General features: G+C 36.9%; 2 protein-coding genes and 1 pseudogene across 2 annotated transcripts; all 3 read left to right on the forward strand.

The window, feature by feature from the left end:
* The first annotated feature begins 466 nt into the window (after window positions 1-466).
* Window positions 467-2,575, forward strand: LOC102694668 (olfactory receptor 8D1-like). Its single transcript, XM_006628153.2, has 2 exons — window positions 467-751; window positions 1,588-2,575. The coding sequence occupies exon 2, from the start codon at window positions 1,609-1,611 to the stop codon at window positions 2,545-2,547; it is 939 nt and encodes a 312-aa protein (XP_006628216.1). The 5' UTR covers window positions 467-751; window positions 1,588-1,608; the 3' UTR covers window positions 2,548-2,575.
* Window positions 2,576-11,121: 8,546 nt separating this feature from the next.
* On the forward strand, window positions 11,122-11,993 carry LOC138239066 (olfactory receptor 14A2-like; annotated as a pseudogene).
* A 2,139-nt stretch (window positions 11,994-14,132) lies between these two features.
* LOC102694864 (olfactory receptor 52Z1P-like) lies at window positions 14,133-15,107 on the forward strand. The gene has a single exon (XM_006628154.2). It carries the CDS (start codon window positions 14,133-14,135, stop codon window positions 15,069-15,071), a length of 939 nt encoding a protein of 312 aa, XP_006628217.2. The 3' UTR covers window positions 15,072-15,107.
* The last annotated feature ends 371 nt before the right edge of the window (window positions 15,108-15,478 follow it).

Genomic DNA, 15,478 nt, shown 5'->3' on the forward strand with positions numbered 1-15,478 from the left:
TTAAGAAATAAACAGCATAATTTATAATTTATTTTATTGTGTGTTGTTAATATATCTTGTGTAAATATAAAGTACACTTTTTTGCTAAGGATATTTACACAAACTTCAACTTTAATAGAAAGGCAGGCATTAAGGAATTCCTTGTCTCCCTGTCCATATTATTTATTATATACAGAGATAAATTACTGTACCACTAGAGTCTTACATACATCCTGTATGTAGAATCTCATGGGTATTTACAAGAGAAGATGCTATCTTATTGTTTATATATGGCCGCATGACAACACTTTGGTAGTTATTTTTCTCAGGAGTCCTTTTTTAGGTTATGTAAACTTTGAAAATTGCCATGTAATGCGCTTGTTCAGGTCCAAGCTGGTACACATGGGCTGTTATGCAAATTAGACCGTGGGAGGCAAATCCATATCTTCTTGTCCCATTACTGAAAGAAACACCAGTGAAAGTGACTCTCGGAGAAACACAAGCCAGAAGGCACAAGCAGAAATGCCGGGGAGGTGCATTTGAAACTGGGAACAAGAAGCTCCTTTTTGGACAAAGGATTGTAAGATTCTGGCACAAAAACTGCTCAGTGAACTTGTTGAAGCTAGTATTGTAGTTCTTTTAAAGAAACGGTTAGGTAAAATCCTCGGATCATTTAGATTAAAAAAAGAAACAAACAACTACAGCCCAAAACAAAGCTAGACGGGGCAAACTGTAGCACTCATTTGTAATCTATTCAACTGTTCAACAAAAGGTAGGTGTACACGGAGCTGTTTCACAAGCTTTACAGTAAACATAGTGAATTTAAAGGAGAATGAGTGGTACACAATGCAAAGAAATAAAATAGATCAGGATCAACACTGAAAAGGATACAAAAGAATCTCAAAACTATTCACTGCTTCTTTCTTATTTGTTATGAGTAAGTAGCATGTTTGCTTGAAACTAGCAGTAGTTTTAAAGACTAGATTAGATCATTACTGAAAACCTACACACATGTAACAAGTACAGGATTCTCCAGCATACTGTTTTTAATCTTCAGTACCAGTATTAATGAACAGCTGCTTTCAATGTCTAGCAAAATATTACCTTTTTTAGGTTTAACATTGATCAAGTTATGCCGCTTTGAGAAGACAATAACTGATTTATAATTAACGTCACACAATTAATCTTGCATTTCTACATTTCTAAATTGTTTCTTACAATTAATATTTCCTCATTTTGTAATATGGTCTTCAATAAGATTGACATTTATTGTTATAGAGAAAAGCTTTCACAGGCCCATGTATTTCATCCTGTCCTGCCGACTTGATTGGAATCACAGCTATTCTTCCTCAAGTGCTTTCAGATATTTTTCCAGAATCAAACACCATCTACAGTATTACCCTTTTTGTGCTCTTCTGGGGTTCTTGCTTCACATGCATTGGGCTGGAGTCCTCTTCATATTAGCTGCTGAATCTTTTAAAGCGCAGGCCAAGGCTATCTGTAAATCACAAAATGTCTGCATAGTGAATTAATCTTCATTTATACTTCTAAGAATAAAATACTACAACAATGTCTGAAAAAATAATTATTTTGCTTTTTATTTTACAGACTTGCAGAAGACACGACAAGATGGAGAACAATTCATTACAATCCAGCTTTATATTGACTTTGGATCCCTTTGTTATACCAATGGGAGGAAAGTACCCTATTTTCATTGTTGGATTAGGGATCTACTTGTTTTGTGTTTTCAGCAATCTGACAATATTGGCATTAATTGTTGCCGAGAAAAACCTTCACAAGCCCATGTATTTCATCCTCTTCAGCCTACCGCTTAATGATTTGATTGGAATCACAGCCATGCTTCCAAAGGTGCTTTCAGATATTTTAACAGAAACAAACACCATCTACTACTCTTTTTGTGTTCTTCAGGGGTTCTTTCTACACATATATGGAGGTGGAGTTCTCTTCATATTAGCAGCTATGGCATTTGATCGATATATTGCCATTTGCAAGCCTTTAAGGTACAACACTATCATGACCCCTTACAATATACTGATCATTATTATACTTGTTTGGGGTATTGATTTCATTTTAATAATCTCACTGTTTTCCATTCAGATAAGACTTAATAGGTGCAGGAATTCTGTCTTGAATGTGTTTTGTGACAACCCCTCTCTTCTTAAGCTTTCGTGTGCAGACACGAGCATTAATAACATATTGGGTTTATTTAATACAGCTGTCATACAAGTAATTAGTGTAACTGTGCAAATGTTATCCTATGTTAAAATTTTAATTGTGTGTTTAGCAACAAGAAAGTCTGAAGCAAAGAACAAAGCTATCAATACTTGCGTAGCCCAGTTGATTATATTTTGTGTTTTTGAATTTGTAGGTACTTTTACAATACTCTCACACCGGTTTAAAAATGTTTCAGAGAATTTACAAAAAATTATGGGGATGCTCATTTTTATAATCCCTCCATTATTCAATCCACTTGTGTATGGACTAAAATCCAAAGAAATAAAAAAATCCTTAATAAAGGTTTTTAATAAAACCATTTCATTTAAGTAACTAAAAGGTTAAATACAGTACAATTATTTAACGGGTCCGAAACGTTATTTTTGCGTAAACATTTAATATGAAATTTATTTTGCAAGAGACAGCACATTTTATTTTTTTCATAATACTATTGGTACTATTAAGCAACTTAATTATTCATGCAATGTTCACAGTTTGCGTCTCTATGATTTCCAAAATGAACACAAGGGTGACAAACTTAGCACATGTATTGAAAACACATTTTGTGTTATTCCCCTTGATTTGTGGAGATTTTCAGTTTTTAAATGTCTTCCATTTTTGTCATTACACTTTAACATAAATAAAAGATCTAAAATCTCTAAAATGTGATTGTGTTTGAACTATTATGCTTTACTTCTTACACTTGTTAATGTGAATCCAAGATAAAAAACTATTTTCAAACTATTTTTCATTTACAAAAGACAGTATGGATTTAAATTATCTTAGAGTCATACAAAGGAGCGTACAGTAGTTTTCAATGTTCAAGTCGCCATTGGGCACTACTGTATGGAACATCTTACCATCTGAGGGTCTTAGATGCACTTAAACTGTTTTCAATGTTTGGTGTCCCACAAGGTTCCGTTTTTGGGCCCATTCTCTTTACCCTCTAACTACACCCATTAGCTGAAATCATCAGGAAGCATTGTATTAGTTTTCACTGCTAGGCTTTATGTAAGCATAGCTCTCTTAGAGTTTTGGTGTTTGTTTTGAGGAGGCTGGGGCTTAGATGACGTGTAATTTTCTAAAATTTAACAGTACAAAGCAAATATACTTTTGGTGGGCACCCTTCATGAGGTCCAGCATGCCAATATCTCTCATCTCACTATAGGCAGTCATAACGTTCAAGAAACTACTGTATCTCTGTCACTAACTTTGGTGTTGAATGGATCCGTCCTTTCCTTTGCATAATCACATTAAAATATTTGTAAAAATTTCCTTTTTTAACCTAAAAAATATTGCCAAGATCAGACCATTCAGAACTGCGCTTCCTTGATCCTGCTGAAGGTGTGAAATCTGGAACTTGTTACACCAGTGCTGATATCCCTACACTGGCTACCTGTTAGTTCTAGAATTGCCTTTAGGATTTTGCTGCTGATTGTTAAATGTGTTCATGGGACTGGCCCTTCTTGTCTTAATGGGCTGCTCCAGCTGCAGACTTCGTCTCTGAACTCCAGGTATACTTCCTAATTTAAACTTTGCATTTGAAGGACTAAGCTGTCTTCTATGGGAGACTGTTTTTTCTGTTCCATTTCTCCATGTCTCTGGAATAACATGCCTCATGATACTAAGACAGCCCAGTCCTTGATAACATTTAAATCAGGGGTAATAACATATTTGTTTAAGAAGGCCTTTAGTGCCTTTAGTTTACATGAGTTTGTATTATTCTCGCTCAACAGCCTTGCACACATTATGCGTCCCAGGAGACAAAGACATGCTGTCAGGTATGCTAGAAATAACAGGGAACAGCAAAGAGACTGACAATGGAGGAATTCATTTGGGATGCCAAGAATACAGTGTTTGAGAACACATTATTAGGGTTTCCTGCTCGAAGAAAAAAATCTGACAATCAACATTCCTTAAAATGAATAAAAAATATTAGATTGAGAGCAAGGATTGCATTTCAACGGAACACGCAGAAACACTCTCCCTCCCACTCCTGCAATCAATCTTTTGTAAAGTCATCCAAGTTCACAACAAAGAGACTCATGCTTTGTATAAGAGAAACCTGAGTATATAATTTCTGTACTCAGTTTTCTTTTCTTCTTAGACTTTAATTATGGCCTTTTTAATACCTAATGCATTAAGTAACCTCAGATATGAGACGAAGTATATATATTTTCTGAAAAAGCAATAAAATGGCCACTTTATGTTTGTAAATTAGGGTATCCCATAGCTTATGGCTTTTTGATTTTATATTGTATTTGAAGTCTATGAAAGAGAGGGCTAAAAGGGAACAAGTTACAGTTCTAGTATAAGCCTTGAATATGTTGCCTAGAAATAGAAAATTAAAATGGGATAAGCTGAAGCACTACAAATATTCAGGAGATAAAAGGCGACCAAATGGTGTTTATTAATTATGGATTTTCAGGTCTTCAGTAATTTAATATTGCATGAAATTAATTGAAAACACAGTTTTTGGTTTTTAAAGTTCAGAATTCTTATTCATTTAATATATTACTGTAACCATTAAATAGCATTGCTTAACTCTTTCAGGTTCTTGCACACAATGAAGACTGAAAGTCATAATGCTTAGGCTTAAACAATACTGCTCTAAAGTTCAACTGCCAGGCAGTGAAGAAGTGACCACTAAATTGCCCCCTCCTGTGTTTTAATCATCCTTGTCTACTATTCCCTACTTGACCAGTAAACATGCATGCTACAGTGTAATGATTGGGTGGATTCCTTTTGCCATTCCCACACTGCAACCCCAAAAACGGGACATCTCTCCCACTGTGCACCTCCAGCTCAGCTCCCCTTTCCTCTGCTTCAGGATTCTCTATGCCATTGCTTGAATTATTAAGGTTCTGAGAAGCTCAGTAGGGCATCAAACTTTCCTGGCGGAGAACCAGCTTGCAACCCTATACATCACCTCTTACAGTCTCTCCAACACTGTTCACGGACCCTCCCAGGAGGGATGGCGTGTGGGACATTACTTGTTCTTCTGCTGGAGCAGAACTGTCACACCCAATAGCCTAGGCCAAATAGGTGCCCTGGTGTCTTCAGATTGTAGTATCTCTTCTGACGGACACCAACAGTGGTCAAGGGTTCCCTGGTGACCATGTGGACGAAGGAAGTCCTACCTCCACTAAATAGTCTGACTTTACATTTAACAGGAGGTCCCTGCTAGGTGGCATGGTAAAGACCAGTTTGACATACTGTATGTCCAGAGGCCTATCCAAAACTGAGGGATGCCTAGGTGCAGCTTGGACCCTCTTCCACAGCCGTTCGGTGTACCAGTAAGGCCAGGGAGAGCTGGTGGCGCATCATGAAGGTGGGTTCGTGGGTGTGGTTGATCCACTCCACTTAACCATCTGTGTGTTGATGCATGGGGTTGCTCTGGTTCTTCCTAGTACCAAATCAATGGCACAGATCCTCAAAGACTTGGGACAGGGAATGTTCTGTCCCTGATAATTATGTTGGTCCTTACCACCATTCCATACAACAGTGTGTCTGCTACTGTGGAAGCACTCTACTGTGGTCTGGCAGCGCATGACTCTCCAGTCACTTCATGATGATATTTTTGCTCCATTGACACATCCACGCACAGCTGCTGCAGAGGGGGCAAGGACTGAAGTACTAGACTCTTCTGTGCCACTTGTGTCACAAGAATTTGTGATAATTTGTGTGTGGTATCTCACACAGCCAAAACAAGTTGGATTTTAGTTGCAAAGGCAGCTTGTCGTGGACTTGGGTTTACATTAAATCAATATAAATTATTAGCAATAGTTTTTTTGGGGGGTTGAATTAATTTGAATGATATCACTTTTTTTCCATTAGAGAAGACCTCCATGTTGTGGGAATCATATCATGAACAAAACAGTATCAGTAATACAGTATAAAACCCAATACTATACTTCTTTCTTTTAATTTTACATCTACCTTTCACTATACTTCCACATCAAATAAATGACAGGGATGCTAGTTTTCTGTTTCAACCTTTTTGAATCTGCATGTACTGTAAAAGGGGATAAAAAACAAAGACATTAGAAAATGAAAGAAAAATCCTCCATATAGGCTTATACTACATAATAATACAATTTTAAATATATCAACTCTTTATTTCCTTGTTCATGTACTCCTTCCTTTCCCACACACACATCCCCATATCACATTTGGAATTGGAACAGATTGGAAATAAATAAACTACTTAATAATTTTTGCAGTTAGGCCCCATCAACTGAAGGCAAAGTGTGACTTTTAGTCAAAGCACTGAAAGCTCCCACGTGGCTAGGAAGTCAAACAGAACATTAGATTGCAGGAAAGCTGAGAAGAGCAAATCACTGCATCAGACTCAGACTGTGAGTGTCTGCTTTGGGAGACAAGATCAGAGGACTCACTGCCAAGACTTACACTACAGGCCTTCTGAGCAGCCACGAGTAATGCTCCTATTTTATTCTGCTCAGCTGCTTGAGACCCTGTGATCATCTAATAATGTGCCTACATTTAAGTACTACATGTAGAAATATCATGTAGAAAAAACAATTTCACAGAAACAAATCAATCATGCTCAGATTTACCTTGTGCAATGCTTTAAGGTTAAATACTATTTAAAAAGAGTGTTGAGTTTTTATGTTTCTGAATAAAAGTCCCCTTAAAGTGGAAAAGAAATGATGAACTTGTATTGAACATACGGGATTAAAATCCCTCATGACATATTTACTGTGTTAGGAATTGGCTGTAATCCATCAGTGACAGACGGATGATTTATTCAAGAAATTGAATCCAAAAATATACAGAACAATTTCTCTGAATATACAGCTGTAGAAAATATTTTAGTTCTTTTAAAATAGAATTTTAAAATGTCGTAATATCATGGATATTTTCTTTTTTTAATTGATACCACTAATACAGTACTAAACATTGTGATCTCCAGAGACTTTCTTTGCTAACATGAACTCTAAAAACAAATGCAGCAGATGGTAGGCAGCAATCAACAGAGGCAGCCACACAAACACATCAGTACATAAGAAAGTGTAAGAAAAAAGAGCCACTTGGACCTTTTACTTTTTAATTTATTTTTGCATTATACAGTACTGACACATTTAGACAGCAAATTAATACAAATAAATTGCAGATACTTAAGGGAGAGGAATTGAAATAAAAATGTGTTTTGAGTTAATACAGTAGGACACTATGTTACAGTGATTTTATGTTTAACACACACAATTAAACCCCAGCGATCCTGCAGTAATCCTTAATTTCAGGATCTTGACTGTTATGCTGCAAGGAATGAAGAGCTTCTAGTATAAGTAACTAGTATTCAATGTTTAACATATTTACAATTTCTTTACAGTTTAAATGACTTAGGTAGATTTAGCTACACCCTAAGCATAATTACTTAAAGAAAGAATGGGAATTCAAAGTCCCACAGGCCTTTTAATCTAGGATGATCAAAGTGGCATGCAACTGTCTCTCAACACTGCCTTCTTATTAACTGTGATTAGAGGAGATGCATTAAAAATGGAAATCTACAACTTCTTCAGCTTCTACAAATGTGTGTAAAGATCACATTTTTCAATTTAATGCAGTTATTATTTGTGTCTTGCTGTCTGTCAACATCACTTAAAACCTGAACCTTAAACCTTCAAATATTGAAATGGCTGCAAATGAAAAATCATACTGTAACAAAAAGCCTCAGCCTATTCAATGTCATTCTAACAAGCAGATGGTTGGCCTCCAGGGTGGTTTGAGAAGCAGGTGCGCTCATTCACATCCAGTCATGGCTGGTTAGTGACCAAGGTTCACAAGATCCACACAAACCTGAATGAGTGCTGCGGGTTTTGGCACAGTCACTGCCAGGCTTACACTTTAACTGTGCCCCTGTGGTTTACCAGGTGTCCACTGGTTCACATTTGATCAGTTTCTATTCTCCATTTGGAGGAAGCCATGGGTAAGTCTTCATTCCAACAATTATTGACTGAACTTGAAATCCCAAAGGGGTTGACCTGCAGTTAATTTCCATTCTGAGCTGCTACAATCACACCAGACAGAATGTGAGAGAGGATACTGGGCAAGTCCCTCTTTAGAAAGGACCGAATTAAAAGAAAAATCCCAAATCCAATTCATGGTTTGTAACTCTAGAGGCAACATTGACAATATAGTAATTTGACAGCTAGTTCCATGAAAAGTGAAAGAGGAATATTTAAAGGCATATGGATTTTTAAAGAAAACATTGCTGTATAACCTTGTAGCGGCGAGGCTTATTAATAAGGCAGAATTAAGTGTGTCTGAGCTTTCCCAAGTTAGGCCTCATTTCTCTGTTCATCTTTGTGGTGCAGCCACAGAGAAACTATTCATGCAGGCTGATTTAAGATGTTTTCTTTTGATAAGGACAGCTCCCAAAGGGGGATGCACTTAGCTAAGCCTGGCTATCATGATCAATGGTCATCCATTGGCGCCTATCTGTCTAGGGAGAACCAGTTGGACATCTGGACTGCATTCCTAAGTGTCAGGAGTAAGTGACTCATATCTCACCTTGATCAACCAATCAGGGACTGGTAGGGCTGAGTAACCCACGTGGGACTCTGATGCCCATGGAACTTTCAGCCAATCAACGAGCTGAAGTTCCTCCAGGTAAAAAAAGGCAACACAAAGAGCCTGTGAGATTCAGAAGTAAGATTCAGTAAGATTCTGGAGAGGATTCTGTGGACTGTTCTTAAGGGAATTCAAAGGAGAATTCCAGGGCAGGACGGCTCAGGAGCAGAAGGCTCCCAAGGGCAGGACATTCTCGCAGCGCGCCTCCTGACCATCCTGAGACTCAGCCCGGACAACCACGGAACGGCCAGTGTGTCCGAGTGCCAGAACTTTCCTTTGTTCTAAGAGTCTAGAGTGGAGGTTGCCAGAGAGTAACCAGCAGCAGGCCTCGTGAACAGGTCAGAACTGTGGACAGCTGAATCACTATTCAGAACTAGCTCTTCATCAGGAATGAACCGTTCCTCTTCCTGACTTGCTGGGACCCACAGTCATCTTTTCTCCTGTGCACAAACTTTGCTAGTTAAAGCCAACACTAACTAGCCGGTCAGTGAGCATCTGCAGCGCACCGTCGCAAGCCGCACAGCACAGCCTGGCACCGAGCCAGAGAGCGCGGATTGGACAGCAACAGCCTGCAACTGTTTCTTTGTGTCCGCAGGAGATCTGAATCCCCAGAGATTGGATGAGTATTCAACTTCAATACATTACAGCTCGAGAATTCAATTGTTATCTAAACCAGTTGATATCAATTTAATTCCTAAGAGTTATGTACTTGTTTTGAGTATCTAATGTAGAAGTTGTAACCAAGTTCACTTTACGAAACGGTCTTAATGAATGATATACTGAACGTATGTCCTCTTGATGTGTAACACTTTGTAACTGATTGAATATATATCCTTTGTATTCTGATAACCCTCTCGATAAGATCTGTTAGTTTTACATGCATATTCTATGTATTAATAAATGTATTCTCGTGTATTAGTACCTGTGTGTGTGCGTTGTTTGAGTTATGTCGCATGGTTGGATTCGAAAGCCATCAAAAGAATCAACTTTGTGATTTACTGCTACAATTAATAATTGTCTCAGTAAATGCCCAAACCCTACAGAACTGGTGCCTTCAGAGAGCCACTATGATTACATATTTGGCGTCCCTGAGCCGGTTTTCCTACAACCTCTTAAAAATAATCTGACTCTTAATACACATGGTACAACACAATGGACTTTTGTGGATTAATTGAAAGGACAATCGATGCAATTGCCCTTGGAATAATTTCTTGAAGACACATCTAATCACTTTTACTCAAGCTCTTGCATGTATGTAGCCTATAAAACTAAGCTGCTACTCAAGAGTGCTTATAAATATGTGTACAAAAACATCTCTACATCTGCCTATTTTGCATTAATCATGTGAGATGAAGATACAGGATTTTTCAACATATTTGATTGGATGATTGGGGACTTGTACTTGTAACTTGTAGTTAGGAAACAATAACACACAAGAAAGGGAACTAGAGTGGTGCCAAAGAAAAGAAAATAACAAACAAAATGAAGCTGGCTAATAAAGTGAGGGAAAGCTGACCTAACTACCAAAACAAAACCCGAAGCACTCGGTCTTCGGCGTCTTCTAACACCCTGGCTAACCTTCACTAACTACCCAAAAACCATACAAGAACAAAAGGCACTCACCCATCTTAAACTAATGTTACTAATAGAGAGACCAACTACATATGTCTAATGTACCCAACAACCTAAACTAACCCTTTACACAAAAGTTCACACAAATACACAAGTGAACTACAAATTCAAATAAGGAAAAAACTAGAGTAGACACAAGGAACAGGGTACAAAAGAACACAGAGGTTGATATAACATGTTTGGGCAAGGTAATGGTGAAATAAAGGATAAACACAAACAAACGAAAGTACGAGGAGACGAACACAAACCAACAAAGCTGAAGCAAAACAAAGCGAAATCAAAGCCGAGCCGAGCAGAACCAAAGTCAAGCAAAAGGGCACTTCATTCCGACAACCTCCAAGTTATATACTGAACAATCTGAGTTCTGATTGGTCAAGAGTTAATTGAAGACGACGTAATACGGAAACAATGGTGTAATGATAGACCAATGGGGGAGGGAGAACAATCAAAGTCAGGAAGTGTGGAACATAGCAACAAAAACACACATGGACCACACACTGGGACGTAACAACATTAAACATCATCTGCTAGTTATTTGCCCAGTCTTAAATTATGCCTAGATCTTTTAAAAAATTTTTTGCATCTTTTAAAGTGATTGCTATTTCTCCTAATCTGGTTACATTGAATATAATCTAACATCTTTTTTTCCCCTCATGCAACAGCTTCCATGGTACAAATAAAATGGTTTCCAGTGCCACTGATGTCATTTCAGTTTTAACTCTGGAAAGCTTGGATTTGCCACCCAGAAGCAATATCCAGCATTTATCTTTGGACTGCTAATTTACAGCTTCATTATTTCCTGTAATTCTGTTATCCTTTAGACAATTGCTCTAAAGAAATGTCTTCATAAACCAATATACTTGCTGCTTTTCAATCTACCAATTAGTGATCTCATGGATGCAACAGCTTTTTATCCCTAAATTAATTATAGATATTTTGTCAGGGACGAGATCAATAACTTATCCAGCCTGTGTCATACAAGCTTTGCTCATGTATCTCTATGGAGGAGGATCATTGCTTATACTGACTGAAATGTGATAGGTATATTGCAATCTGCTGCCATTAAAGGTACAATACAATCATGACAAACAGTAACCCAATCAAATGATTGTTCTGCAACAATCCATCTCTTATGGGATTAGTTTGTGAGAACAGAATCATAAATAATTATTCTGGGATGTTTGTGACAGCTGTATTACAAGGAATGTCATTGCTTGTAGTTATGTTTACATTAATTCAAATCCTTGCAACGTGCGATGAACACGCACTCTGGTGCAAAGAGTAGGGCCATTTAGACTTGTGCTACTCATTTGGTAGTCTTTATAGTTTTAGAACTCACATCTCTTATCACTATACTTTCATATACAATAGGTTTAAGAATACCTTGATCCGTCTAAGAAAAACAATCGGAGTGGTCATTTTTGTGTTTCCCCCTATACTGTACATAACCCTGTCCTATACTGTATGGTCTCAAAACTAAAAAAACAATAATCATTAATCTATTCAATAAAAAAGTATCCTCATTTTACGAAATTGGAATTTGTCTAGAATAGAGTGTGATTCAATTGTTGATATAAATGTATAAACTACAATAAAATACTTTCTGGTGATGACACTGTGTCTAAAGTAATTGTGCTCCCTCAGTGCTTTCTGCTCGATTTCTGCTTTACACTTCACATTGTCAAACAAAACCTTGCAAGCTATCCTCTGTTCCTCTGAATCACACTATTTGATGATTTTCCTGACACGAGACAATCCATTTGTAATTTTGTTTTATTGGAGCTGTATTATAATATACAATATTCTAAATATATACGTCTCTAACAATATACCACTAGTAAGCATGACATGGATTTTACTGTAAATAAGCTAAAGGAATATAATTGTAATTTTATGGCTGATTGGAAACGTACATCAAGCCTGTCACTCGAGAAACACCTTGAGATTTTTAATGACCACAGAGAGTCAAGACCTCACTTTTACATCTCATCTGAAGAACGGCGCCTTTTTACAGTATAGTGTCCCCATTACTATACTGGGGCATTAGGACCAAAACAGACTGATGATGAGCCCCAAGATGAGTGTCCCCTACTCACTTCACTAACACCTCTTCTTGCAACAACCTTAGCTTTCCCATGAGGTCTCCCATTTAGGCACTGGCCAGGCTCACACCTGCGTAGCTTCTGTGGGCTGCCAGTTGTGAGTTACAGGGTGATACAGCTACTGGTAATTGTTAATGTATGGATATCGGTAAATATTACTTCACAGAACGTCAGAAATAGTCTTTATATGTGCTGTTAAATAAAATTAGATGGTGAATTATATTCCTTTTTTATTTCTCAGTTCAGATTTGCTGATGGTTAATCGAAATAGTTAAGCAAAGCTAACCAGGTGCTACACAAAGAACTTTCTCTTCCATATTCAGAATAACAGCATCGTGTACAGAAAATGTCTCATGAGTGTTTGTGAACCATGTTATTGGTGCACCTCCTTCATGGATATTTATAAATTGCTGTCATTGTCATTTTCATGGTCTGTACGAACAATAACAATTGCTCGCAACAGGACGTCAGTAAATTAATTTAAGGATGCATTTACTTCTGGAACTGAATTAAGGACATAAACAAAGAAGTAAGCAACATGGCTAAATCTATATACTTTTGTAAGGATAGAGTATAATTGTCTATTACTTTTTTAACTTATAGTCTATATGGACATCAAATAATGATGGAATAGCATTTTGTTAGTAAAAAATAAAAAAATAACATCTTGTTCTGTTTTTAAGTGTACACTCATTCTGTACAATAGAAATTTAGTAGCCAAATACATGCTACAATGAATAATTAGTGCAATTTAGTTCTGTGTGCACTGCATTCAAAAATGTTATTTAGAGGCCTGGCTAATAAAAATGGATGAATGGATTTCCTTGCATTTTTAAGTCCGTGCTTGTTACCAGAGAAAATAAATATGTTGCAATTAACAAAACCAATTTAATAAAAGTACAGCAATTAACAAAATGTGGTCATTCTTGTTTTGAAGGCCAGTAGCTCTTGTTTTTATCAAGGTCTGGAACAAAGCTGGGGACAACAGTGTCAATCAAGGTTAGTTCTTGCTATTCTAAAGGAACACATCTGTGTCTGAGCTAAGACTATAACAATACAAAAAATCAGCTATACATCTTTTACAAAATACTTTATTTGTTATATTTACATGGAACCAATTTAGAGTATTATTTCATTTTTTCATTATAAGACAATTACAAATCTGGAAACTTGTAACTTTCTGTGGAAAGACTTGAAAACTGCTGTTCCTCAGTGACTGTCCATCTTGAGAGAGCTTAAACAAGTACCCTTATCGTACCCTGAGAAGTCTTCTTTCTGAACACTCGGGTTTTTTAATGAAATGTTCATTAAAAAAAAGTGTATGCATAATTAATTTTACTACCTAAAAGACACCACAGGAAGGGACAGAAAATGTGATATTAGTACTAAGAAATAAGAATTGAACATGAAAAATTGTTTTAATGTTTTGGGAGTTCAGTTTTTCCAACTGTACTGTTTAGAAACCCTAGATTTTTTCAAAATAGCCGTCTCCTGATTTTCTTGCTTTAATGTACAATATGTTTTAATTCTTCCATCTGACCTTTCTTTTCCAGCTTCTTGAAGAACACATTTGAAAGGGGGTAGATACTCATGGATAACATGTCTTACAACAGCTCATCTATGTTACTCCTGGAAAGATTAAATATACCTCCAACTAGTGTCTATCTAGTATTTTTTCTGGGAATGTTAATTTATGGCATCATTGTTTTCTGTAATTCCATTGTCCTTTTCACAATTGCTCTGCAGAAGCATCTATATCAACCCATGTATCTGCTGCTTTTCAATCTACCCATTAATGATTTAATTGGGGCCACTGCCTTTCTTCCTCAATTAATGAAAGAAATTTTGCTTGATTCCAGATCAATAAGTTACCCGGCCTGTGTCACCCAGGCTTTCTTTGTACACCTTTATGCTGTAGGCTCTCTGCTGATACCTACAGCAATGGCATATGATAGGTATGTTGCTATATGCTTCCCTTTAAGGTACAGTTCAATCATGACAAATACCCATTTAATGAAAATCATTGCACTGCTCTGGGTAGTGAATTTCATTTTGATAGCTGTGCTTTTGTCCTTGGTTGTGCGGTTGCCTCGATGTCGATTACTCATATCTAATATTTACTGTGATAATCCTTCCCTTGTGGCACTTGTGTGCTCTGACACCAGTATAAATAACATCTATGGGTTGTTTTTGACAGCTGTGGTGCAAGCTCTGGCTTTAGGCTCAATTCTCTACACATACATGCAGATACTTTACACATGTCTGAGGAACAAGCACTCGGATGCAAGGAGCAAAGCTGTTCAAACTTGCACACCACATTTAGTTTCATTCATCACTTTAGAAATGACATCTTTTTACAGAATACTTTCCTATCGTTTTGAGAAGACACCCTCATATATATCGAAAGTTGTTGGGGTCTTAATTGTAACATTTCCCCCAACCCTGAACCCAATTATATATGGTCTGAAAATAAAAGAGATCAGAACAAGAATACCATTGATTTTCAGACGAAAGGTGGCACACATCTAAAAAAAAGTGCTGGATTGAACAATAATCTAAAAAACTTTGGAGACTTAGGAAACACGTTTGTTTTATCCTTTCTCGGACATCAGCTCAAATGCATTTTGAAACATTATTCAAAACCTCTCAGATTGCGCTTGGTTGCATTCATTTGCAGACACTGTTCTTACAGAAGGAAATGATTCTCGGTTGAATTTAGCTGATTATATAATTGAAACAGTATAAAACCTTCTTTTACATTTCTTCTTTTGTGCTTGTAAATGCATTTGATTCCATGAGTTCCTGTATTTATACAGTATATTTATCAATAACATCTTTGTACAAGAGAGCACTAAGTTGCAAACATTTAAATTTTGAATTTTTAAAGCCCATTGGTGATATTTCAGTGCATAAAAGTCTTTAAATTCAAGTCTTTG

The sequence above is a fragment of the Lepisosteus oculatus genome, chromosome 5 (assembly GCF_040954835.1).
Source record: "Lepisosteus oculatus isolate fLepOcu1 chromosome 5, fLepOcu1.hap2, whole genome shotgun sequence".
NCBI classification, from domain to species: Eukaryota; Metazoa; Chordata; class Actinopteri; order Semionotiformes; family Lepisosteidae; genus Lepisosteus; species Lepisosteus oculatus.